Source organism: Lycorma delicatula, chromosome 5 (genome assembly GCF_047948215.1).
Source record: "Lycorma delicatula isolate Av1 chromosome 5, ASM4794821v1, whole genome shotgun sequence".
In the NCBI taxonomy this organism is placed as follows: Eukaryota; Metazoa; Arthropoda; class Insecta; order Hemiptera; family Fulgoridae; genus Lycorma; species Lycorma delicatula.
In genome coordinates, this window is record NC_134459.1 from 141,347,844 (window position 1) to 141,374,202 (window position 26,359).

Consider the following 26,359-nt stretch of genomic DNA (forward strand, 5'->3'; position numbering starts at 1 on the left):
GAACTGTATCTTAGGATGCAATTTAATATTTTATAATTATACTAATGAATTTTAATTACTACTTGATTGTATTTATAATATAAGGAAGAACAATTATAATAATTTCAGATATTATTTATTTAATTTCACAACTATCAGAAGATAAACTAATTTATATAAATTGAATTTTCATAAATTTCATCTCTTTTAACTTAAATGATTATAATAAAAATAATTTTTTAACCCATTATCATCGAGTAGATTTAGGGAAATTATTTTTTTCAACTCAATTTCATATGAACTCTGTTACATCAAAATTTCTTTTATTTAATTTTTGTATTCTATTATTGTTTTAATCCGTTGTTGTCAATAATATTATCGTAATCTTATGTTAAAAAAAATCTTCGCTTTAACGAACAATTTTTTATTTTGTTGATCGTTGCATTGTTATTCTTTTTATAACCTTTGGTAATGTAATGATTTTTTTATTTGTAATTATGTAATGATTTTCTGTATATATCCAGTATTGTGATAAAATAAATAAATAAATCCAGCTCTCTAATGAACACAAATGTAAATATATAATTGTACTTCTGAGTTCTTGGCATGCTAATAAGAGACAGGTATATTTGTTTTTAAACAGCTAATTTCGAAGTCGAGATTTCTAAGGTTTAAATCCTAGTAAAGGCACATTTTTATAAAGATTTCAATACTAAATCATGGATACCAGTATTCTTTGGTAGTTGGGTTTCAATTAACCACACATCTCATGAATCCAGAGACTGTACAAGACTATACTTCGTTTACATTCATATATATCATCCTCATACATTCTCTGAAGGTTAGGAGGTTATATTCGTTTGGATGAAAAAATCAGCGGGAAATATTCTGTGTCTATACTTGACAGAATTATTTATTATACAAAAATAATAATACCAGTTACTGATGTCTTATTATGTCAGATCTCCTACAGTCATCGTTACGGTAATGCCATCTTAATATCTTTCGTTAAATGTTCTGTAAAACTAATCAAGTAATCCGACACTCGCCTGGAAATATATATAAAAAAAAATACGAAGCAGTGGTGATAAAAATTTATCAAGATGTAACAAAATCAAAGCAGAATTAGAACAACAATTTTGAAATTTTCTTCAAGTTAAAATATTTCAGTAAATATTTAAATACAATAAAGTATTCATTAAGTAACATAAACCAAAAAGGGTACCGATCCTACATTTGCAAATTTATTATAACAGGGTTCTAGCGAAACAGATATTTTGCTGAGAGTACACAAGACAAGGGCGAAACGCATGACTCGTAATCTCTGTCAGTAACTTTGTAGCAGTACAAAAAAACATACCATTTTTATAAGACCAGCGTATATAGATTGAGAAGGAACATTATTGAATTACTCCGTCTTATTCTGAATGCCAGAATATTTTATAGGTAATTTTCCCGATAGTGCAGTCCCAAATCAACTAATATTTTTTTGTTTACTGTCGAGAGTTTTGTGAAACATTAAATGAGTTGATCGTAAACGTAGAGGTCGTCCACCAGTAATACAAGTTGGCAATTTTCAAGACATTCATCAATCGCTTTAACATTCTCAAGGAAAATCACTCAGCGAGCTTAAACAACAGACTGGATTTTCGATCGGGAATGTTCACAAAACTACAAAAAAAGATTACGTATATAATGAATTTGAGTAGGGTCAGTTCGTATAACCTGATTTTATTTGATAACTGTAGTACTGTAGATGTTTCAAATATTTTATTCGAAGTGGTATGCATGTTTTGGATAATGTTTTTTTTTTTTTTATTCAGATGAATCGATGTTTCATTTTTCTGGATACAATAACAACAAAAACAAATGTGGAGTTGTGGCTATGCTCACATTGCGTTTTTAAAAAGTTGGCGTTTGGCGAGCGACTTAGTAATAAACAATAACTGGACCCATTACTTAAACAGAAACATTATACACTGTTTTTCAACAAGATAGTACTACATACCACGCTGCCGATTTGACTAAGGCGTTATTACGTAAATTTTTCGATGGTCGTCTAATTTTCTGCGAGCTATAGCCTCTTCCGTTCTCGGAACTCTCACCACCGGAATTTTATTTATAGGACCATCTGGATGAAGCGGGTATTTTCAACAACCCGCACATTTTAGATGAATTAAAAGAAAATAAAGAAATCTGTTTTAATTCTTTAAAAACGCTATTTTCATATTAAGAGAACACGACCGCTTCATATTCCCCGTTAAAATTAAACGGACCGCATGTAAAGCTCCACTCTAATAAAATATAAGATAGTAACATTATCTAAACGGATTTTTTGTTTCTAAATCAGCGATTTACATAATTTATAACCAATCAATAATAGATGTGCCTTTTTAAAATCTCTTTTCAAACTACGATGATGAAAATAAAACCGTACCACAAACACGAAATTGTGGTCAAAATCAATACATTAAGTGGTTCTACGTGTTGTAAATATTTCATTTTTTTTTTATCGTGACTCCCAACCTCTCAGAGAAACAATTCATCACTGTATAATTCTCAATAAAATCTTTTATTAACTTGTGCGGTAAACTAAAAAAAATTTGTAAAAGGACAAACAAGATGAGGTAGAAAGAATCAAGAGTATAAAAAAATTGTCGTTCTGTAATCTCCTTATTTGGTTTAAACTGGATGGCATAATTGGGAATAAGTAACATAATTCAACTCGGAATATTTTTTAAAAATTACACTTTCAAAAGAACCAATTACGAAAATCTGTTCCATTCTAGATATATACTATAATTAAAAAACTATAACATACAATAATAAAGATATATTTATATATTAACAAATAATTTGTTACGCTAATTCATGCAATATTAATTAATTTATTTTTAATTTGTTATGCTAATTTTATGTTTACATAACTTGATGAATTAGCATAAATTCTTAGCCAATAAAGAATTTTTAAACATGTGGATTTATATTTGAAATATAGAGTACTTATAAACAAAACAAAAATTTTTGAATAAAAATTGAGTTCAGCCTAGACACTAAACAATAATTTAATTAAACTAAGTAACAAAGGAAAAGTTCATTACATTGTATTTTTTTATGCAATTAAATAAAAACAAAAAATAATTTAGTGCCTCACACTATTTTTCGAAATATTGATTGAAAAAACTTAAAAATAATAAATAAGGGCGAGCTTATTAGAGCTTTATTGTTTGAAACTTGGTTTTATTGTTTGTGTTCGTATTTATTATTTTTCTAAAATATTTAATTCTTTTGTTTTGTAATATTGAAAATTTGTTTCGTTTAATACCTAGTTAAAATCTGTCAATTTTGATTTTTTTTTTTTAATAAACTTTCAAATTCTTACTTTTGTATTCAGTTTCTAGGGACTTTATTCATCCCATTGTACTCAAAATCAAATTCTCTACCAGGTTTGTTTAAAACTTTTAGTGGTTATTACCCAATTAGCAAAGTTATTTTATGCAAACATTGATTATTGTGATTTTCGACCCCAATCTTTTGTCTTTTACACCAGATTTTTTGAAAACTAGAAATACAATTCAAGAAACTACTTTATTTAAAAATTTTTCAAGTCCGATTTCATGTAAAACCACTAAATACACCTCTTGATTTAGATCCCAAAAATTATAGGGCGGTTTAATTTTACGGAAAGCGTAAAAATCAGGGCAAAATCTTTCACCAGCCATCACTTTCTAACGAAGCGTTTCCGAACAAGCGTTTACATGAACTTTCTTCTTTACTTTCATCAGTAGAATATATCCTGAAAATTTGTTACATCTCGCAAATCACTCAGTATGTAGCAGCAGATTATAGACGATTTTTAATGCAACTGTTATTAAACGAAGAGACTAACAGAAAACAGAGAGATACGTAAAACAGCCACCGTTGTCACTCAATCAACGTTTTAAATTCCTAAAGAAGTATCGCGTAACAAGAATAACGACCAATATACTGAAGCCAGTACGAGTAGATATTATAAAATCGGAGCTTCTAAATTATTTTAACATGCACAAATACATCGTGGACTGGCGAAACAAAGCTCCAGATCGAAGAGAGAACTTTTGAGGTGGGGCGGAAGGTTCTCCCACCTCATTCTAAAAAATATATCCATCTTTGGTAATCTTAAGATCAATATATAATAGATTAAAAGAAACAATATATATATATATATATATATATATATATATATAAATTTAACATATTATTATATACCATTATATTCCTTTCAATATTATTCTCATCTATGAGTGTAGAATTTGTATCGAAGGAGTTAAAGCAGGAGCAACAGGCATAGCCTCCTTGAATTAATCAGGTTGCACACATACTGCTGCCACCACAATAATGATTAATGATTTAACCGACCTTTTTATAAAGCTTTCTTCAAATCCTATTCGGATTTAACGCGGAATAAAAGAGTAACTCTTTTCAATGTTATTAATTAGCTAAGAACTCTAACGTTGGTGTTTTGTTACCGAGCGTGCCCCTATAGGCTTCATTCTTCTTTATAAGTTTTTACCTTCTGGCTGTAACCGTTAAATAAACTAAAACTCATTTATAAAAATAAAGATTCGTCGAATAAGGGAACAGAAACGTTTCTGTGGCAAGCAGTTGTTTATATTTCCTTTTTTTTCTTCATAATCTTTTGACTATTCTACTTTTTTACTTTACTGCTGTTGTTATGGTTGTTGTTTTGAATTTGTCTAATAACGCAGTGCTAGTAGCTAGCTCATTACTACTCAAACCTAATTTGCATGGCTAATGAACTGTTCTTTTAACAGTTTCATCTACTCGTGTATATACACAAGTCTATACATATATATAAATACAAAAACACACATTTAAAAAAAGAAGAAGAAAACAATAATAAAGCGTTCTTTCTTTAACTTGGATTTTTTATTTTTTTACAAATAACCAGTCTTAAGACATTGCGGTCCCTCAATAACCGCTTTTAAAATAAATGTGAATGAATATATGCCAATTACTTACATAATATGTTTTATAAAATTTATTATATATATATATATATATACTAGCAGACCCGGCAATGGTTCGCTATTGTTGGATTTGAGTATATATATAAATAAATGAACACAATTGAAAGTTTGATAAAACATTTTTAAAAAATAAACATTACGGATCTTCACAAAATTTAACCTTTCCTTTTTCCCCTTCCCCCTTTCCTTTTCCCCCTTTTCATCATTTTCATTTTACCACATTCCCTTTCCTTCCCTTGTCTCTTTTTCCCTTTCCGCTTCATCTTTACCCATTTACCCTTTTCTTTTTCTCATTTCCCCTTTCCATTTCTTTTTCCTGTTTTCCATTTTTCCCTTCTTCCCTTTTTCGATTTTCCCGATTTCCCTTTCTCCCTTTTTCCCCGAGCGTAAATCGGTCCAGTAGTTTTTTAGTCTATAGCGACACACATATCGGAAACATTGAAATGCAATCGTAAAATATTTAGTATAGCGTGTGTTGCTTTTACGTCCAACAGATAGCGCTCTATTTAAAAAAAATCATGTTTTTACCTGTCACAGGTGTGGCATCTTAGGTATATAATAACATGCGCGTATTCGAATGCAACGTTATGTCAAAAAATCAAAGCAATCGTCGAACTTTTGGAGATTTAAGATTTCGAACAAACGAAAAACCAAGAGGGACAAAGATCCATCCATTAAGGGTTCTATAATCATCTAAAATAAAGAAAAAAGAAAACCACTGAAAAGTAAAATATAAAATATTTTTTTTAATTTTTCTTTAAATTTCAACATTATTTTGACTTCAATACTAATTTAAAGGGTATTTAGTAAAGATAATTGTTTTTAATTTGGCGTAAACTTCATATCAAATTGTTTATTGCAAACTGTTTGAAAAATTAAATAGTACTAATTTGAATTATTTTCTTTCAATTCTACATTCAATTTTTTTTTTTGTAAAAGTTTATTTAATTAAAGGTCAATTTCTATCTAATCTTTTGCATGTTGCGTACATGCAACATGCAAAACACTCGATCTTTCTTGAGGCCTTGATCGCTTAAAACAGTAGTTCAACGATTGTTGTTTGGCGGTATTACTCTCCCCTAACGAAAAATATTTAGATTATACAGCGAACAGAAGAATAATTTCCAACTTAAGTCACATTTCAGTGGACTTGACAAGCGGATATCCTTGGTAATGAAGGCGCAGGAAACCACTTCACTCCTTATTTCCCTTACTATGTATAACACTCGACAGGATTATTATTATTTTCAATGAAAATATCTATGCAGATTTCAGAAGCAAATAACAGAAATATAACATATATCTGTTATTCCGTAGATAACAGAAATTATTAGTAATTATTTTTAACTAAACTAGTGAAGGAAGTGAAAACAGGAACAAAACTGTTGGCCCGTTGCTATCTACTTTAAAAATCTCAGCTGTTTATGAACCAATTTGAACAAATAAGATGTCATTTGGTTTTCAATAATGTGGTTAATATTTTATTTACGACATAATTTGATAAACGTAATATTTATGGAGCTATTAATGGTTAAAAAAATAAATGTCCGCCATTATGAAATTTATTCATCATTTTGAAATGTAGTGATCTCATACCCAAAAATAATTTCGATATAGGCGTATTTCCTGATTTTAATTTTTTATGTTTTTTTTACGGTTGTGTTATTTGAAGTGAACACCCTGTGTGTGTGTTTGCGCGCGCGCGCATAAATATACATATGCATACATACTTATATAAAATAAACGAAACAATTACACAAGGTAAACGCGTAAACTGTGAAATAAACCCATTTTTTAAAATAACATTATTATTATTATTACTACTACTATAACGCTCGTTAATGATATTGTTGCAGCAAAATACAATCACGTAAAATGAAGTACGTAGTATAAATTATCATTTACCAGTTAATTTTTATTTACTTTTAATACAAGGCCAAATTACAAATTTATATTAAATGCATTTTTTTTTCAATTAAAGGTCATATTATCGGACCGTTTTTTTAAAAATCAAACCCTTTTAAAATACTATGAATCATAACATACCAATAATAACATTATTATATACTACATAAAATAAACATCTGATTTAGTTAAATATCACAATGTAATAGCATACTGATTTCTTGTTATTTTTATCATCACCAGTATAATAAGTAAAATATAATTTAAAAATAATAATAATAATAATAATAATAATAAAATAATGATCAATATGAATAAATGAAAATTAAATTTTGTTTATGCACGTAAATTTAACACGCAATACAATGCAGAATATAATAATACGTATTATACACCTTTTTATATAATAATAATAAACATTATTGATTAATGAATAAAACTTATAATGTAACTGAAGGTTAAACAGAAATATATAATTTATATAATGAACTAAACACCATTGTATATACAATGTTGAAAGTACATTTAAAAAAATAAAATTGCTTAGTTAAAAAAGCAACAATTCTTTTAAGGTAACAGTAAAAAAAAAATTGTTCAAAACAATAACAATAATCATCGTAGGCCTATTGTTTTCTTAAAATAAGAAGAAAAAATAAATATTGTAAATTGCAATTTATTATTGTATAGAATAATATTAAATAAATTACAATAAATCTAACTATATTTGACCGAACAAAACGGTATATCAATGAATATATATATATATATATATATATATATATATATATATATATATATATATATATTATATGTTCTCAATCGCAGCTTCGCCCATGCTGTATGGTTACTTGCGTTTCCCATAGCGGTTAATCTTTTTATTTTATGTTTATTAGTCAAGTTACCGGAGGCAGGTGCAGCCAGTCACACATATAGTAACGGTAGCAATGGCTGTGTTAATTAAGCCACAACGCCGTATACCTTCGCATCCCTTAAAAAATCAGAATTAAAAAAAATGGTTTTTTAATATTTATCTGAAGAGTATTTGCAAGCCCAAATCTACGGAATATCTCGTTTACTGTAGTTGAGGGATTAGTAAAATGTACAATCATTGTTAAAAAGTTTTTTTTTATCTTTCTTCATTCCCTTTCCAGGTCGAATTTGGGAATTTGGGGAGAAATTGGGATATTCATAATCATTCAGTTCAAACCCAGCTCATACAGTGATACACTCACAGCAAAATTCATTAAAGTTGTGCTTCAACCGGCAAATGTGGTTGTTCTAGTGGTGAACTCGTCATCGCAAATCAGCTGATTTCGAAGTCGAGAGTTCTAAGTTTCAAATACTAGTAAAGGCAGTTACGTTTATACGGATTTGAATAGTACATCGTGGATATTGATGTTCTTTGGTGGTTGGGTTTCAATTAACCACACGTCTCAGATATCGTCGACTGTACAAGAAAATACTTCATTCACATTCATATATATCCTCTGAAGTAATACCTTACGGTGGTTCCGGATGCTAGACAGAAAAAGAAAACGCAAAGGGTTGCATATCTTTCCCTTCTCGTTCTTCATAAACTTTTATTTGGGATATGCATAGGTTTTTTAAAAATATTTAATGACAATTATGAAACATTTACAGTACAATTGCTAAAAACATCAAATTATTGAGAAAAAAAATTTAGATATAATTTGATCCCCTGGAACAAATGGCGATTTTGCTTTAAAAATATGCGGGATTTAAAGTAAAATTAAGAAAAAAACTTAATTTTAGAAAAAAATATGTTTGGTTCCAGTAACCACTACTGAAAGATGTTTTTATTATCAAAATTATATTGTATTTAGAGATTAACTGGTACGAAATATAATTTTTAATTAAAAAAATTACGAATATATTTGATTCTCCTGCTCGACAGCTACCTAATGTGATTTTTAATAACAATCACGATTTGAAAAATAATAAATTTCAAAAATTTAATTATAAATTCTTAAAAACTTTCCTATGTCGACTACGTTAATATTAGATACAATAAGATATTCTTAATCTTAAAAAGGAAAGTTAAAAGATTCATATTTGAAGTACGAGTTCCATTCAGTCCCCTTGATTTTTTGGGCTTAAAAATTTCATTTATTGGAGTAATTTTTTTCTTCAATAAGTCGGCTTGATTTAGTGAAATGTTTTTTAATATGGCGAAAGAATTAATGCTCTCTTTTTCCGATGGGGTCGTAAATGAGGACAAAACTAGGATGTATGTAGAAAAATGTATTATCGAAGTATGAAGCAAAAACGGTTTAGAAATAATGGTGAATATCCATCCTCTCACCCTTTCATCCCACCAACGTTAATTATTAAAAAATGTTAAATAGTTTATTAAGTACTTTCATCGCACTAAAACTCAGTTTTTCTATGACCAATAATACAAAAAGTAAAAAAATTAAAAATTGCGAAAACTATCCAATCACCATTTTTAATTTTGTCCTAAAATTAAAGTCGATGTAAAATTCTATTGTTAATGTTAATTTTGTTGATGTAAAAAGTAATACAAATATTATTTTAAATAAAATTAAATTTAATTAAAGTTGATGACTACATTAATGTCATCAATGTTCCACGTATAGAAAGTTTTTAGACCATTTTCAAAGAATTTATATTGAGACAATCCGAAGATATAAATCAAAATACAGCTAAAACGTTCATCTGAAACATGTATAGCTCACGTCCGTATATAACTTCCAGAAATTTCTATTACTTTTTTGTATTTTTTACTTCCTTGTACGAAGTATTGTGATCACGAAAAATTTCGGTTTTCAGATTTCAACGGAGATATCCATTTTGACCATCCCTGAATCCATTTTAACTAGTTTCGGTGTCTGTACTTAGGTATATATCTCGCATAACTCAAAAAAGATTAGCCGACGGATGTTGAAATTTTGGATTTACGACTGTTGTAACATCCAGTTGTGCACCTCCCCTTTTCATTGAAATCGACTGGACCCAAACGTGTCCAAAATCAAAAAGATTTTGATTTTGAACTTTTTCTTAACTGCAGTAATAAGCTTTTCATTCTGAGATGGTGATAATTATTTTTAATGTTTTACTATTGAGAAGTTATTTAAAAGTTGCTGTAGACTACTATTGTAACTATTCAGGTAAAACATTAAACGGTTGTTACCTTGCCGGATGCTTTTTAAGTCAGTATTATTTCAATATGCTTTTGTTTCAAATTTGTGTTAATAATCCTACTTTTTCCATTTATAATATTTTAGTTCTCTCGTACGAAGACTTAAGGTAGCGGAAATTTTGTACCTCAAAACTGATAGTTTGAAGGTAAGAGCATTTGAAAAATTTCATTCTATTTTTAACATAGAAAAATTATTTTAAAGTTCCTATACTTTATTAACAGTTGTGTTTTTTACATGTGAAATTGGCTAAGTTTTTTTGACAATAAATATTTTTACAATCTGTTCTCCTCGAAGCAGTGAATAGATATGTTAAATATCTATATTTGACTTGAAGGAGAGAAACCTCAACAGCACTTAACTCTTCCATATTCCGTTTTATTCCAACTAGCTCCCTATAACAGCTGCTGATGGATAATAAATGAAATTAATATTATGTAGCTAATAAAAAAAAGCCATGCCTGACCGGGACTTGAACCCAGAACCTCCAGATGAAAGACAGAAACCGTATCCTTCGTCGCGGAGAACGACTTTAACATTTTATTATGAATTATGTATATTTCAATTTAGGTGCCATAATTAGAAAATGTTTTTAAGTTAACCGAGTTGAGATACAACTTACTCCTGAAAATTGCTTATCTGTTTTCAAGGTTACAATCACACTATGCCAGGTTTACTAAAGAAAGTAACAAGAATAAGAATATGAAAAATGTTTCTGTGAGAATGTTTTTTGTATAAATCTTATTGACCGATTATGCTGATTTTTTTTAAATTAAATTATTTCATGTCTATTTGTTTTTCGCACCGATTTAAATATTTTAACAATTTTGTAATTTTTTCACGAATGTGTAAATGTATTTTTTGTATACGTACTTGTATAATAAAGTAATTTTATAAAAACTACGAGTAAAATGACATTAATCAGATGTAATTTAAAGTATCTGTGTTATTTTGTAAATTATTCTAAGTAAAGCGCGCGTTATTTATATATATGACATATAATTTACTACTTGTTTTACCACTACGAGAGATGAATAAGTTATTTTACGATTACTTTTTTATATCGATTCCATTTTATGATTGTAGTTAATATGTTAAGGAACTATATGTACATTTAGTACAACATCTGAATTTTTATTTATATTTTCGTTGGCGTTCTTCCACTGTTCTTTATCACTGATTTTTATCTACATCAAATTACTTTTATTCACGGGCTTGTATGCATTTTTATTACTTCAGTTTAAATTAAAAAAAAAAAAAATTATTACATATTTTTTTACCCCTTAATCTTCTTTTCTTTGTGATCGTATTCAAACTTTTATTAAAAATTATCGTTAAGATTCTGCTACTTTTTTTTACCTATCATGGGACAGAAATGTTTTACTTAAAAAACTTCCGGCATTATTTCCTAAAAATTGTGTTACTTGATATCAGTTCCACGAAGAACAAGAAAATTGAAAAGTTAATTTTAACAACCTGTTATGTACAGGTGGGTTGTCACTAGACAGGAATGATATTCTTAGAGATTTTACGTTACAGTTCAGCTTACGGGTTTTTAATAGTCTGTATGTTTCTCTATAAATAAAAAGAAAGAAAATGAAAAAAAAAAGATGCATAGAAATCGATGCAGTAGTTTTTGCGTCATTGAAAACAAACAATAAATATTCAGATTTATGCAGTATATTAGTGTGATTTAGGTATAATTAAAAAAAAAAAAAAAAATCAAAGTTTTTTAGTAAAACATTTAAGTCCAACTTGATCAACATGCCCGACAGCTAACTCATATACAATTTTTAATAATAGTTACTGCTCAAAAAACCAAGTATCATAAATTATACAAAAACGTTGAATTCCTAACTTCAGTTCCATGGGACCCCTTTTTACTTGTACGAAGTAAAGGAAGTATTTTAATCGCTAAAAATTTCGGTTTTCAGATTTCAACGGAAATATCCATTAAGTCCAACCCTGAATCCATTTTGATTAGATTCGGTATGCTATCTTCGTATATATCTCGCATAACTCAAAAAATATTAACCGTAGAATGTTGAAATTTTGGTTTTAGGACTGTTGTAACATCTAGTTGTGCGCCTCCCATTTTTGATTGCAATCGACTGAACCAAAAGTGTCCAAAAAATTCAAAATCCAAACCAAACTGGATTTTGGACTTTTTCTAAATGCAGTAATAAGCCTTCATTGAAAGATTTAAAGATATATATATATATATATATATATTTCATAAGTGGTACTTATTTTCAATGGTTCCAGAGTTATAGCCAAATGAAATTTTAATTAATGAAATATTTGGATCTATCAAGGGGAAGGCACATCAGTTCGAATCAGACTTCATCTCCTTTTTCTTAACTTTCTCTTTTTTTTATTTAAATATATTGATTTATTAATAATTATTATTAACCTCGATTATAAAAAATCTTTTACAATAAATAATTCAATAATAACAATAAAAAAAAATATGAAAAAATCACAAATTATAAGTGAAATAAAATTTTATGAATTTAATAGGCGTACAAGAAAGTTATGTGGTGTCCATATCAGATTTTTTAAAAGACACGTCTCTGTCATCTGCATTTTGAATATTGAAATTAAAAAAAAAAAACTGATATTTCAAGTATTTATAACCTTCATCTTTTTTGTTTTTTGCGGCTTAAAAATTGATTTACGGGAGTAATGATTGCAATTGGAGCATTTTTTTAGTCTAAAAGGAAATTATAGTTTACTAAATAATAAAAATTGGGGGCCGTGAAGTTGATTTTTCAAAAACATCACTGTAATTTTCCTCTGATATAACAACCGGTGGAAAAAATAAACTGCCGAATTAAAATTATAACAATGTTATTATAATAATTATAATTATACTATTTTTTATTATAATAATATTATTATTAATATTACTGTAATTATTATAACAAGTTGAAATAAATTATAATCCCTTAAGGGAAAAAATACCATACACTTAGTTGTTATATAAAAATAAATGTAGTTAGATTATTTAAATGAGGAATTTTTAACTACGTAAGACGTAAGTGTAGATAAATAAATAAAATGAGATTAAAAGGATTTTATAATCATTTTATTATTATTACTTTTTTATACAATTTGGCACGCTTTAAAGGAAATGGATTCGATCAGGTCGATATACCCAACGACCAGACAGCCTAATTGTAATATGATTATTACGTCACATTTAGCCCTCTAACCGGGTATACTCAACAGTGAAATGTTTAAACAGACCGTGCGCAGATACACATACTAGGAAAGAACAGGTGCCAACAATAGTTCTTATTTAGAATCAGAGGTTGTTTTTTCAATTGCATAATGCATAATATAACATCCAGCAACAACACATAGAAGCTATCACACACCATTACTGCAGTAAGGAGCAGAGTTGTGTGTACTTTATGTTAACTATCTATGGCTTTCTAGGCTTCCAGTGTCGCTACCGCAACATTAATTATTTATGTATGCGATATGCCACGACCAAAACGTCGGTCAGTTTACAGTACCGTCTCGAGCATACTCTTGTAACCTACTACCCGTTTATAAAACTTAGTAAAACAACGATAGAAAAAAATCATACGTACAATAACACTCTATTACTGGATCATTTAATACATGTCACAATGAGAAATCGCTTTTAATATAATTATACACGTATTCAAAACAGGTTCACTGAAATTTATGCGATACTGATAGTCTATCTAGCCACACAATACCGAAGTCACGCTACCGCTAATATGTACTACTAAAGATTCGTCACCTTCCACTTTTAAGTATGTAATAACATCCCATTTTTACACAGTATCTAAATCTCTTATTTGTGTAACGTCATATTAATGAACGCACGAGCGAACATACGACAATTTGAAACCATAATTTTCATATTTTTATAGTCAGGGGATCTCAAACGTTAAAAAATACATAACCCACCCATCACAGAAAAATAAATACGATTCACAGAAAAACAAATAAATAAATTTCGAGTTAGTGAATAGAAATACAAAAAAATATATATATATTATTTTTTTATGAAAAAAAACTTTATAAACTTTTTTCTTAGAAATTTTCTAATTGTTATTTCCATTAAGCATTCAACGTACAATATTTTAATAATCATTTTGCTTAAGTAAATTATTGTATTTATTATTGAATATTTCCGTTTGGACTAATTATTAAATTAAATATAAAATTTAATTTTCCCAAGTCTGCAGAAGTATTCGCCCTCGGCAGACTACTACTTAGGAGGAAAATTGTTAATAAGCTCTTAGCATACTTAAACCCTATATTTTAAATATTTGACTTATTTTAGCCAATAAATAAATAAATTTTTACGACGTAAAAAAAAAGTTTTTCCCTACACCTTTTTAATTTAGGATCCGATGGGACACAAAAAAAACAAAAGAGGGTAAGTCGCCTAAGATATTGAAGTTCTTTAAATAAAATTTCTACTCTTTGAATAATATTTTGAAGTACGGGACCCATAATGATCGGAACTCATCAGTCTCGCGACAAATTTGAATAAAAATTGAATGTTATCAGTGAACCACATTCAGAAATCATGTACAAAATTTCATAAAATTCAGTTCATCCAGTCTAGTCTGTAGATATCAAACAAAATAATAACTGAAGGAAAAAAGGAGGAAATTAGGCTTATTATTCCACACCATTGAATGAAGTTGAACAAATGCAGAACCGTAAAATTAATGTAAAGGAATCATTTTATAAAAAAAAAACAAATAAAAAACAAGAACGGACTTTGAGCCCAGAACGACAAAAAAAAGAATTTTTGCGTCGACTTGTTCATGATGGAGTGAATAAAATCAAATTACCATTAGAAATTATCTTAGATACCTAAAGCAGAAAAAATTACGTAAAAACGTTCACCTACCATTTGAGATACGGCCCATTATTTCCTTACCCCTTTGAACGATCATGACCATAATTATATGGGATCAATGACTACATACAGAAATCAACTTGTTAAATTTAATTTGAATTCACTCCGAAGATATCAAGCAAAAAAGCACATTAACATAATACATCTTTCCAGAATTTTTTAACGTTAATTTTTTTTTTAAGGGGGATTATGAAAACGTCAAAAACCACAACATTCAAAATTTGACCTGATTAACATAGTTTCCCTTATACAATATGCTGTATAGTTATACAGTGTAACAACATAGCCGGTAAAGAAAAAATACAGTACTGTATTTATAAGAAAAAAGCAAAGTTGGTTTTTTATTGTCAGAACACTACCAGTTATATTATTATAGACTAAATACCTATAAGATGTTTGTAAAATAAATTTAAAATCATATTTATTTATACAAAAAATAAATTATTTATTTTTTATTTCGAAGCGATCTACTAAGAGACCATATCATTTATTTTTTCTTCTTTTCCATACTTCCTTTATTTTTTCTGAGAACACCCACTTTTTTTTAAACATTTATTTCTGGTATTCTTTCTTCCTTCATCCTTAAGAACCTTTGCATTTTAAATTATTTTTCTAATTTATTTAAACTTCATTTTATCCAAACAATTTTCCTCTTTTATCCTTACGTTTTAAGGTTACTCTTTTCATCTGTTTTATGTATCCTATTTGACTTTTTAATTTACATAGTTTTTTTTACAAAATTTGTTTGTTTAGTCATGGAATCAGTCGAATAATCTGTTCCAGGAATTTCAAAATTATTTTTCTAATTGCCGTTTTTCAAATCTTATTTGGTTTTACAGATTTCTTTATACGATTTTAGTCTGTTTTTATGAAATCGTAGATTTTCGTTAGGAATTTTCTTCCGATTTTGATGAGATTTTGTAAGCCAGTCAAATTTTCTGTTTCAATTCTGTATAAGATCACTTGGTTTGACAACAGCACTGAAATGCCTCAATTTTTCGTTTATAGATAAAATTCTTTATGTAATAAATTTTTTTTTATTAAGAAATTTAATTTTTCTATTTTGGATTTTTAGATTCGGAAAACTGCTTTGTAAGTCCCTTTTTTACTGATTATTTCTTCTACTTTAATTGCGTTGTGACATTTATTTTTCAATACTTGTATTCTTATTGAATTTTTGCGACATTCTTTGAAGTATTTTGGCTTGATTTATGTTTTTTTAAAGGAAATTTGGAAGCCTGTTTTTTCTCCTATTTCTTTTAGGCTGCTAATTTGAGAAATTGCCTTTTCTGATTTTGCGAAAGTTCTAGATCATTTACGAAACCAAATCAGCTAATTTTCAGATGTTGGTTTTTTATTCTGATTTAACGTTTTTGTCACTTCCTTTTTCAGAAGGTTTTCATTATTTTGTCTAAAACTAGATCAGTCAATCTATCACTTTGTATCAGACCTGTTTCAATTTGAAACAGTATTTTTTTTTTTTTTAAGCGATTTAATTAATTTTATTATTAAGTAATATATGGTTTATTAAGACGCCTAACAAACAACTATTGAATTAATCGAAGTGGCTACGAAAAACATTTGATAAAAGTATTATTTTTGTTTGTTTTAATTTTTGGTTATAAAAGAGGGAGATAAGAAACAGTAATTAAATATTTAAAAATATGGATAAAAATTAATAATTATGAAATAAAACACGCATAGAAGACGTAATGTACGATAATTGTACGATTGCAAAGAATCGTAATTGGTTTTTTTGTACATTAAAATAAATATTTAAATGAAATTTATATAAGCGTTTAAGTACAAAACAAAACTTACCTAGCACCGACAAGTAATTGATCTCTAGAAATATCGAACAGCATGTTTGAGTAATGTGAAACGCCAGGTTCCGAAAAACGTTTAGCTGTCATCATTAAATCTGAAAACAATAAAAATATTATACTGAAAAAAATGACATATAAATATACATAGAATTAGACAATAACAAATATCAATAGTACTGGAAAAAAAATTAAAACGTATAAACATGAGGTACGAGACAAAAAATAACACCCGAAACCTCAAACCTCAACACTGTAATAATAGTATCTACAAATGTATTCTTGTAGTATTCCATTAGTTTAACAGAGTCCAATGACATTTCCTTATTAAAAAAAAAGTAGAATCAAACAACCAGTTTTCATTTTAGATTTGAATATTTAAAAAACAAAAAAGATTAATGATCTGTACACAGGACCCCTTTAAATAATCCTAGTCAGGAAAGTTCTTCAGTAAATACGCTCTAATAGTAATAAGGAGAATTTCATATTTTGTACAGATTATAAAAACGAAATTATCAAGCATAATTAAAATATAGCCATTACCCACGTTAATAATTATTCCAGTTCATTTCGATTAAAATAATAAACAATTTTAGATATTAATTTATCATTAGAGAAACATGTTTTTATAAAAAAAAATATATACAGTAATATGGATAAATGAAATAATAGCTAAATAAATTAAATGGTACTGAAAAAACCCATAATTTTCCTAGATAAGTTAGTAAATAATAATCGAAAATAGAAATACACAATATAATTTTTAATTTACTATAAAATATAAAATTATTTCTTTAAATAATTAACGTATTAATTTCCTTCAATTATTAAAAGTATAATGATGAGAAAAATTACATCTAACATAAAAAATTACTCTCCCTCTTTTAATTTGTCTGTTTGTCTTTCTGTTACAGGATGTTAATAAAGTTTGACAACCCTTAAATAACTTTTCATCATATAAATATAGAAAAGTGACATTTAGCAAATGCTCCTACCTCAAAAGATTTATTTTTCAGAATGAGACTACCATACTCTATCCTTCTCGGGGACCCAAGGAGGAGACGCAACTCAAACTATTTATCGTTATGAGACCATTCCTTTCGATGCACTGTAAGCCATTTTTGAAACTACTTCTGAAAAACATTAAATGGATACAATTTCGATCAGTTTGTCGTAACCCAGAGGGGTTTTACATCAGTATTTGTTCTTTAATGTCCTTAAAAAAGATGTGTCATAACTCAACCTTTTCCATCTAAACTGTTTGTGTTGTCACCTACGACGGTTTGAAATTGTGATAGTTTCGTACCGAAAAAAATCTGATGTGGATACAATATGACTTCCTTGTACGCATGTTAAATTACATATACACATTTTTTTTAAATGAAAAGTTCATAAGATTTTATTTCATTAATAACTTCCGATATATTTTTTTAAATTGTTATTATTGAATTATTATTTATTATTAAGATATTTTTACAATTAGGGGTTAATAGTTATTGATTATTAATAAATCAATATATTTATATTTAAAAAAAAAGTTAAGAAAAAGAAGATAAAGTTTGATTCGAACCGATGTGACTCCCCCTTGTAAGATCCAAATATTTCATTAATTAAAATTTTATTTGGCTATAACTCTGGAACCAATGAAAAGAAGTACCAATGAAATATAGATGAAAAGCTCTCAATGAGGGCTTATTACTACAGTTAAGAAAAATTCTTTTTGATTTTGGCCTTTTTGGTCCAGTCGATTGCAATCAAAAGGGGAGGTGCACAACTAGATGTTAAAACAGTACTTAATCCAAAATTATAACATCCTACGGCTAATCGTTTTTGAGTTACGCGAGATATATACGCACGGATGTACAGATGTCACGCCGAAACTAGTCAAAATGAATTCATGGATGGTCAAAATGAATATTTCCGTTGAAATCTGAAAACCGACATTTTTCGCGATCGCAATACTTCCTTTATTTCGTACAAGGAAGTAATAGTTTTGAGGTAGGCACATTCCCTAAATTTAATTTTTCTCTTTTCAATGATCGAAAAGTTAAATTAGGTTTCCCATACTTTATTCTGTATTAGCATATTAATTTAAAGATGCAATAAATAAATGTACAATAATATAATTGCTTACGGGAGTCTTAAAATTCCACTTCAATTTTAAATTTAAATAAATAACGGGCATAGAATAAATTATGCCTAATATCAATTATTCGTATTTCGTTTTAGAATTGCATGTGGATAAACAATAAAAACAAAATATACAATTTCGCCAACCAATATTAAATATGTATAGTACTGCAATAAAATAAATTGCTTGCTACCACCCAACAACGTATTTTTGAACAAGTAATCATATACAATAAATGTAATGAATCGTCATGTGCATTATAAATACAATCGCGTGCGGGATTATGCATCATCGCTTGACTGAAAATCAATTCACGATATACAATAATACCTTACAAACAGTAGCTAAAATCATGAAAATATTACATTAGTTTACATACGACGACGGTCATGAATATTGCACAACAAATATTCAACACAAATATTTGCACGTAATAAATATGTAACACAAATAGGCAACTGAAAATTCGATTTTGTTTCAACATAACTCAGCAAGATAAATAAATAGGTATTTCAAACTTAGAATATCAAAGTTATACATGAAGAACGGGTTCCAAGACACATCATCTTTCCTCAGGTCTACCGAGAAAAAACGAATTTTATCTCATTTTTTTTTTAATTTCAACATCATTTAGTGTTCTGTCTGGAGGTACGACCCTTACGCCACGACAGTTTCCATCCATTTCTGTTCGAAGCCACCTATTTCGTCCCCTTATAGTTTCCAATCTTCACCTCATCTATTAATTTCTTCCAACAAGAAGGAACAACACATCACTCATCACAAGATTCACTAGAAGATTTTATACGATTTTTTTTACAAAATTTACAAGATTCTTGCGGCTTTTATAGAATAACGAACTTTCAGCAGAGGACGGTGCCCTTCATGATCCCCTGACTTATATAGTAGCGATTTTTTAAATGTATATGTTTATTACATGGGTATATATGTTTATTTATTTCTGTATTTTATTTATTAAGGGACACATTAGATGGAAATAAATTTAAACTATACCTAACTTAAACAGCTTTCTTCTTAAAATTTTTACCATCAGACTTGAATTTATCAATAAATTTGTACACTATAATATTAAAATATAAAATAGCTTTTATCGAAAATTGAAAATAAATATTTTCTGTATAATTAATCATCAGACATCATCTATTTGCTAAATAAATACAAATTGAAATAATCAAACTGATTTACAAAAATATATAAAATTCGTAATAATATTAGTTTAATGTCTGTACAATACAAATATTTAAATTACGATAGATAACAAGAAACAAAAAGTCGGTCTGTTTATTTAATTAGAACTGAATTCTTTGTAGAACAAGCGCAGGATAGAATAAATATAATTAATTTATTTACAATCAAGGTCTAATTCGTTAAATTTGGCGCCATAAATATAATAAATATATAACATTAAATAACACAAGTTCTGATTAACAAGGAAATTATAATTCAACTATCACACACGCGTGCGCGCGCGCACACACACACAAAATATTCCATTAGATAATAAAAATATTTTATCATAGATTAAGCAATATTTAAATTTAGGAAACAATTTTACAAGACTATAGAAAAAGATATAACAAGCGAATTAAGAAAAGTGACCACAAAATATTTTTTTTAAGATCAGTAAGTAAAGATTACCTTAATTTATGTAACTATCAGCTATTTTGTCTTCATTGTTATTTTATTTAAGCTCTGCTCAGTATGGTAAATAAATCTAATGAATAACTAACAATCAAATTGAAAGCAAATAAAATACAGTACAACCAATATTACAGGTTATAAATACGGAGATAAGTGAAAGGTTATTCATTTGAGCTGTCTATTCACGTAAAGATACTTACGTTTTCCATAACTTAAAGTGATTGTGTTGAAAAATACCGGACATACATAAAACTTTTAAGAATTTATTGGGAAAAAATTGTATAATTTAACATATATACACGAATTTACAGAAACTGAATATTTTTTTTAACAAATCCGAGATTATCAAAACATTATTAAAAATGAGTCAAAATACTTACAACGCTTGCGAACGTTCCTTATCCACTAAAAAATAGAAATAACATCAACAGAGGCTGGATTATATGCAACATAAAAAGCTTGAAATATGCATGGAAAATTCTCAAAACATGCATGAAAAGTGTCAAAATATGCAACTTTAAATAATAAAAAAATAGTCATTTTTAGTTTTTTTTTAAGTAGTTGAATACCATACCGATAAATTCGAAAATTAACAATTATTTAACAGTTTGTTACTTTTGTAAACATAAATAGTTAGAGGTGCTGTTCCTCAGCTGTTAAGTTCGCTCTAAGAGCCGTGTAGCTAATAGGTTTGGCCGGCTACAACGTAAGATTTCACTTATTAATTAGGTACCCTACCAAAAACTATTCTAAATATAGCGAAAATATGCTTCATTACTAGATTTTAAGGAAAATATACAATAACCGGTGAGAATGGGCTTAATACGCAAATGCATATGCAAATATGCAAAAGCATATAATCAGGTCTCTAAACATCAATAAGTGTATCGGGTTTCCGAAAAAGAACTCCCTGGTTTTAAATTACATTACTTTATTACATTTACAATTACAAATATACAAGTATTTTATTACATGAAAGTACAACGTTTAAAGTTTTTTCCTTCTTAATTTAACTCAAGAAGAGCACCGTTTACAGTCATGCAGACGTCAAACCGATGATAATCCAACTAATTTAAAATTGGCGACAATGTCTACAGGAATTGCTTCCACTGCTGGAGGGCAGATTGAAAATATGGCCCTCCATATTTTCAATCTGCGAAAACACAAAGTTCACTACCATGTCCGAGTACAGTACTACCGTAATAGTTTGCTTTCGGAAAAAGTTGAACAAAAAGTCGGTTATGCATTCACTTTGACAGTTGGACAAGTGCGGACGAATTCCACAGGTTCGTATAGATTTTCTGAGCCACATACTAGTCAATTATGGCGATATATTATGAGTATATTATATTATATTATGAGTATATAATAAGAATATGATCTTACAAATTGAACTGTTTGTGGCTTATTGTTAAGTTTAATTTCATGGAGTGGCTGCAGTTTAAAAACACGAAATTTCAATCGCTTACAAACATCATCATCGACGGTATTTTTAGGAATGTTTAGTCGACAATCGATTCTACGAACTGAACGTTTTGGATTTCGTCGGAAAGAAATTCGAATGTTTTTCTGTTTTCGGCATTTGTTTTAGGTTTACGTGATGAATGTTCTTTCATAATGCTTCCAGTTTCCAAAAACTGTTCGCATCAGTTACGTATACATTTGACACTTCGAAAATTTCTAAGATAGACACACGTATAATTTATTTGTACAACAGTCACTGATTTTGTTTATGCAATACGGTACAAACATTTTGCTTTATCTTGTGGCAACGCCTTAGCACTGAAGCAAGGGTTCATAACAGCTTGGTCTGTAGAACTGTATAACGCAGCTATTATCTGACAGAGAATATACGAGGTGTGTGAGAAAGGTAATGAGATTGCGAAAAGTAATGAGTGTAAGTAACACTGCGACCGATCTGGCAACGCTGTGTCTACCGATCTATGCTAGACCGGTTTGTTCATCCCTTCCACATGCTCAGTACGAGTTTCAACTCCGTTCAGCCAACACATTATTTTTGACAGCGTCATCAATGAAGTTGTGTTTTTGTTTGTTACGAAAATGGAGCATCGAAATTTACAGCGACGTTGTGCAATCAAGTTTTATGTTAAACTTAGGGAATCCGCGAGTGTGACCTTTGAAAAGTTGAAACAGGCCTATGGGCAACATTGCTTATCAAGATCAGAAGTTTTCCGCAGGCACAAATCATTTTTGGAAGGCCGAGAACACGTTGAAGATCAACGTCGCTCAGGGAGACCTTCAACTTCAAAATCTGACGAAAACGTTGAGCGTGTGAGATCAGACCGTCATTTAACAATAAGGATGATGACTGAACAGTTAAATTTAAACACTTTCACCGTACATCAAATTTTGACAGACCATTTGGACATGCGAAAAGGTTTATGCGAAATTCGTGCCGAAAAACCTTACAAAGGAACAGAAGGACAATCGAATAAATTTGTGCGTTGATCTTCTTGAAGACTGACAATGACCAAGAGTTCTTCAATCGTGTGATCATAGGTGATGAATCCTGGATATTTGAGGACGATCCTGAAACAAAGCGGCAAAGCGAAGAGTGGGACACTCCGTCATCTCCTCAACCGAAAAAATGTCGAAAGAGCAAATGAAAAATCAAAACCACGCTGATTTGCTTTTTTGACACTAGGGGTATCGGCATAAAGAATTTGTTCCTCCAGGACAAACTGTCAACCAAGTGTTTTACAAAGGTGTGCTTAAAAGGCTCAGGAAAAGAGTGATTCGCGTGAGACCAGACATTGCAGACAAGTGGATGCTTCATCACGACAATGCCCCGTATCACACGGCCATTTTCATCAGGGTTTTTGACCTAAAAACGCATTCCTACGGTTCCTCAACCCCCCTATTCATCCGATTTGAGTCCTTGTGACTTTTTCCTTTTCCCGAAATTGAAACGTATCTTAAAAGGACGTCATTTTGAAACTCTGGAGAACATTTAAAAGACTGTGACCGACAGTTAAAAGCCCTACCAGTTGAAGCCTTTCAGCGCTGCTACCAGGAGTGGGAACAACGACTCCGCCAGTGTATAGCTGCCCAAGGGTACTACTTTGAAGGGGATAATATTGTTGTTTGAAAAAAATAAAAACTTTGGTAAGTAAAAAGTCAGTCTCATTACTTTTCTCACACACCTCGTATAAACTTAAAAAACATAATCGTTCTCGCTTTACGATTATACATAAAACACTACTGAGCTGTGCAAAAATAAAAACTATATTCGTTTTTGAAAATTCTGAGTCCCGTTTCGGACACCCGTTTATATATATATATATATATATATATATATATATATATATATATATATATATATATATATATTGTTTTTTACACGGAAGAGGAAGGTTCTCTTTATTATGGTATTAGTAATACGATCTATAGAAGGCACAGACTGTTTTTTCAATTTTTTTTTCATCTTTACTTATTTGTTTCCTTGCTTTTTTAGTTTTATTTTTTTAACCGGGCTATTTACAAGTAACATAAGAGAAGTGCAGTAAATACGTCAAAAACAAATTTATTTTTAATTTATGCAAAAACTGAAACTTCTTAGCATCTTTTAAGTGCTAAACGAAAGACTATTTTATTTTTATTTTCTAAGTACAAGAAATTACATTTTCTTTATTACTCGTTAAATGTCTTTAACACTGTAGTACTTTTTGCTACTTACTTAAGAGTGTTAATATTATGCGTTCTGAACATTTTACCAGTACAGACACAGTAATTTTTAAACAAATAACAACAATATAGTTTTCTTATGTTTACACTAAGTTTTAAACAGTTTTACGTAAATTTATCTAAATATATATGGTTTTTTTTAAGCACATGTTTATTGTTTTCATTTTATTAAAAACAATGCTTGTTATTATTTTACGTACTAACAGTTTCATTTTATAGTTATATACGTTTGTACTATATTAGTTCTTAAAAATACAATAAGCCTTGTTGAAAATAAGTAAATAAATATGCCTGTACAAAGCTGTATATGCAAATTCCTGCCCAAATTATTTTGTTTAAATTAAAAAGAACATAGGTATAACAAAATAAAAAAGCCAGAAAGGGTTGGATAACTTTGCCGGATTTGCCCATGTCAAATTTTAATTTCAAATGTCTCTAACGGTCTTTAAGTATTAATAAGTTAATTATCAGAGTACAAATGGGAAAAAGATGAAAACCCTCAGTTAAAAATTGATAAAATTACTTTTTATTGTAAAAATTATGTAGTATTAAAAATATCATTGAGAAAAACAACAAAATTGTTAGTAAAAACTTTAGAGTCCTACTTGCCCCCTTGACTTGACTAAAAAGAGAAGTATTAGAAATTATAGAAAAAAATATATATATATAATTCTTAATTTAGATCCCACAAGAAGTCCTTTTTTTTTAAAACAAGGTTTATGTCGTGTACAATAATATTAAAATTGGATTTTAAATTTAAAAAATTGAAGTTAAAAAAAATTTATATTGTAAGGGTACCGTTCAATCCCATTTATTTTCGGGGTTTAAGAATGTATTTATTGAAGTAATTATTTACTTTAATAATTCGTTAAACGGTAGTCTATATATAGAGTTAAATTAAAAAGTAAAAAAATACTAGGCTTTGTACTTTCATGTAATAAAACACATACATTTGTAATTCTAAATGTAATAAAGTAAATTTAATTTAAAACTGAGGAGTTATTTTTTCAGACACGCGGTAATCATCGTTTATGTGTAATGATGTTATTTCTATGTTTTAGTAGTTAAGAAAAGTTCTTAATATATGAATGTTGTGATCCATTTTAAAAAAGAAAAAAAAAGAAAAGAAAAATGGAAATCTTTACCCCCCCCCCCCCAAATTGATACGGTACCTATGAAGTTTGTATCTGCCTGTCCCTTGACGACCAATTCTGACCAAAATTAAATTCCATCAACACTCCATAAACAGAAAATGTAAAATTTCATTCAATCGTCCCATACAGTCTGGAGATATCAAGTAAAAAATAGACCAAAAAAGTACATATATTTTTTCGGAATTTTTCAAAGATAAAATTGTTGTTTTTCTGTTACAGAGAATAAAACGTCTTGATCTGAAAAAAAAATCCCGACAACCTGCATCCCAATTAGTTGCAGTAATTAATTATTATAAAAAACTATCAGAAAAGAGAATAAAATAATTGAAATTATATAATTATATAAATCGGTTTAATTCAACAGTATTGATTAATTTCCGTTTACGAAATTTATAAAATATAAGTACAGTACATAACCGATCGACCGAGCGAGAAGAAAGAAATCTATGGCGTTTGTGGTAGTGGTGGTGTGCCACGGCTAGCAGGGACTTTAATTTAAGCCAGGTCGTGTGGAGAGAAGAGGCCGTATATACAAAAAAGGAAACTTGTCATTACAGTATTCCCTCTACCTGAATAAGAGTGGTAGTGCATTTAAATGTTTTCTAAACGAGGACAGGCAACGCATTCATACAACACATGTCTGTCGCTGTCAAGAACTGCTAGCAACCATTGTGACCCCTCATGATTGTGAAATCAGCAATTTATGAATTTAAATGTAAATTTATTTTTTTTTAAATAAATAATAATAATATTAAAACTACCTACAAACTATTAACCGAGAAATATTTATTATAAATATGGTGCAATACTTTATATAGAAAATATACCATCGAAAAACAATAATAATCGCTTTTTTCAGGTATTCATCCATTTTTTTTTTTT

The 26,359-nt window shown here is 28.7% G+C and overlaps 1 protein-coding gene across 1 annotated transcript in view; it reads right to left on the reverse strand.

The window, feature by feature from the left end:
• Positions 1-26,359, reverse strand: part of Sema5c (Semaphorin 5c) — a 174,711-nt gene that overhangs the window by 90,880 nt on the left and 57,472 nt on the right. Inside the window, exon 3 of the mRNA XM_075367215.1 lies at positions 16,827-16,926. Within this exon, the coding sequence (XP_075223330.1) occupies positions 16,827-16,926 (100 nt within the window). The remainder of the gene's footprint in view (positions 1-16,826; positions 16,927-26,359) is intronic.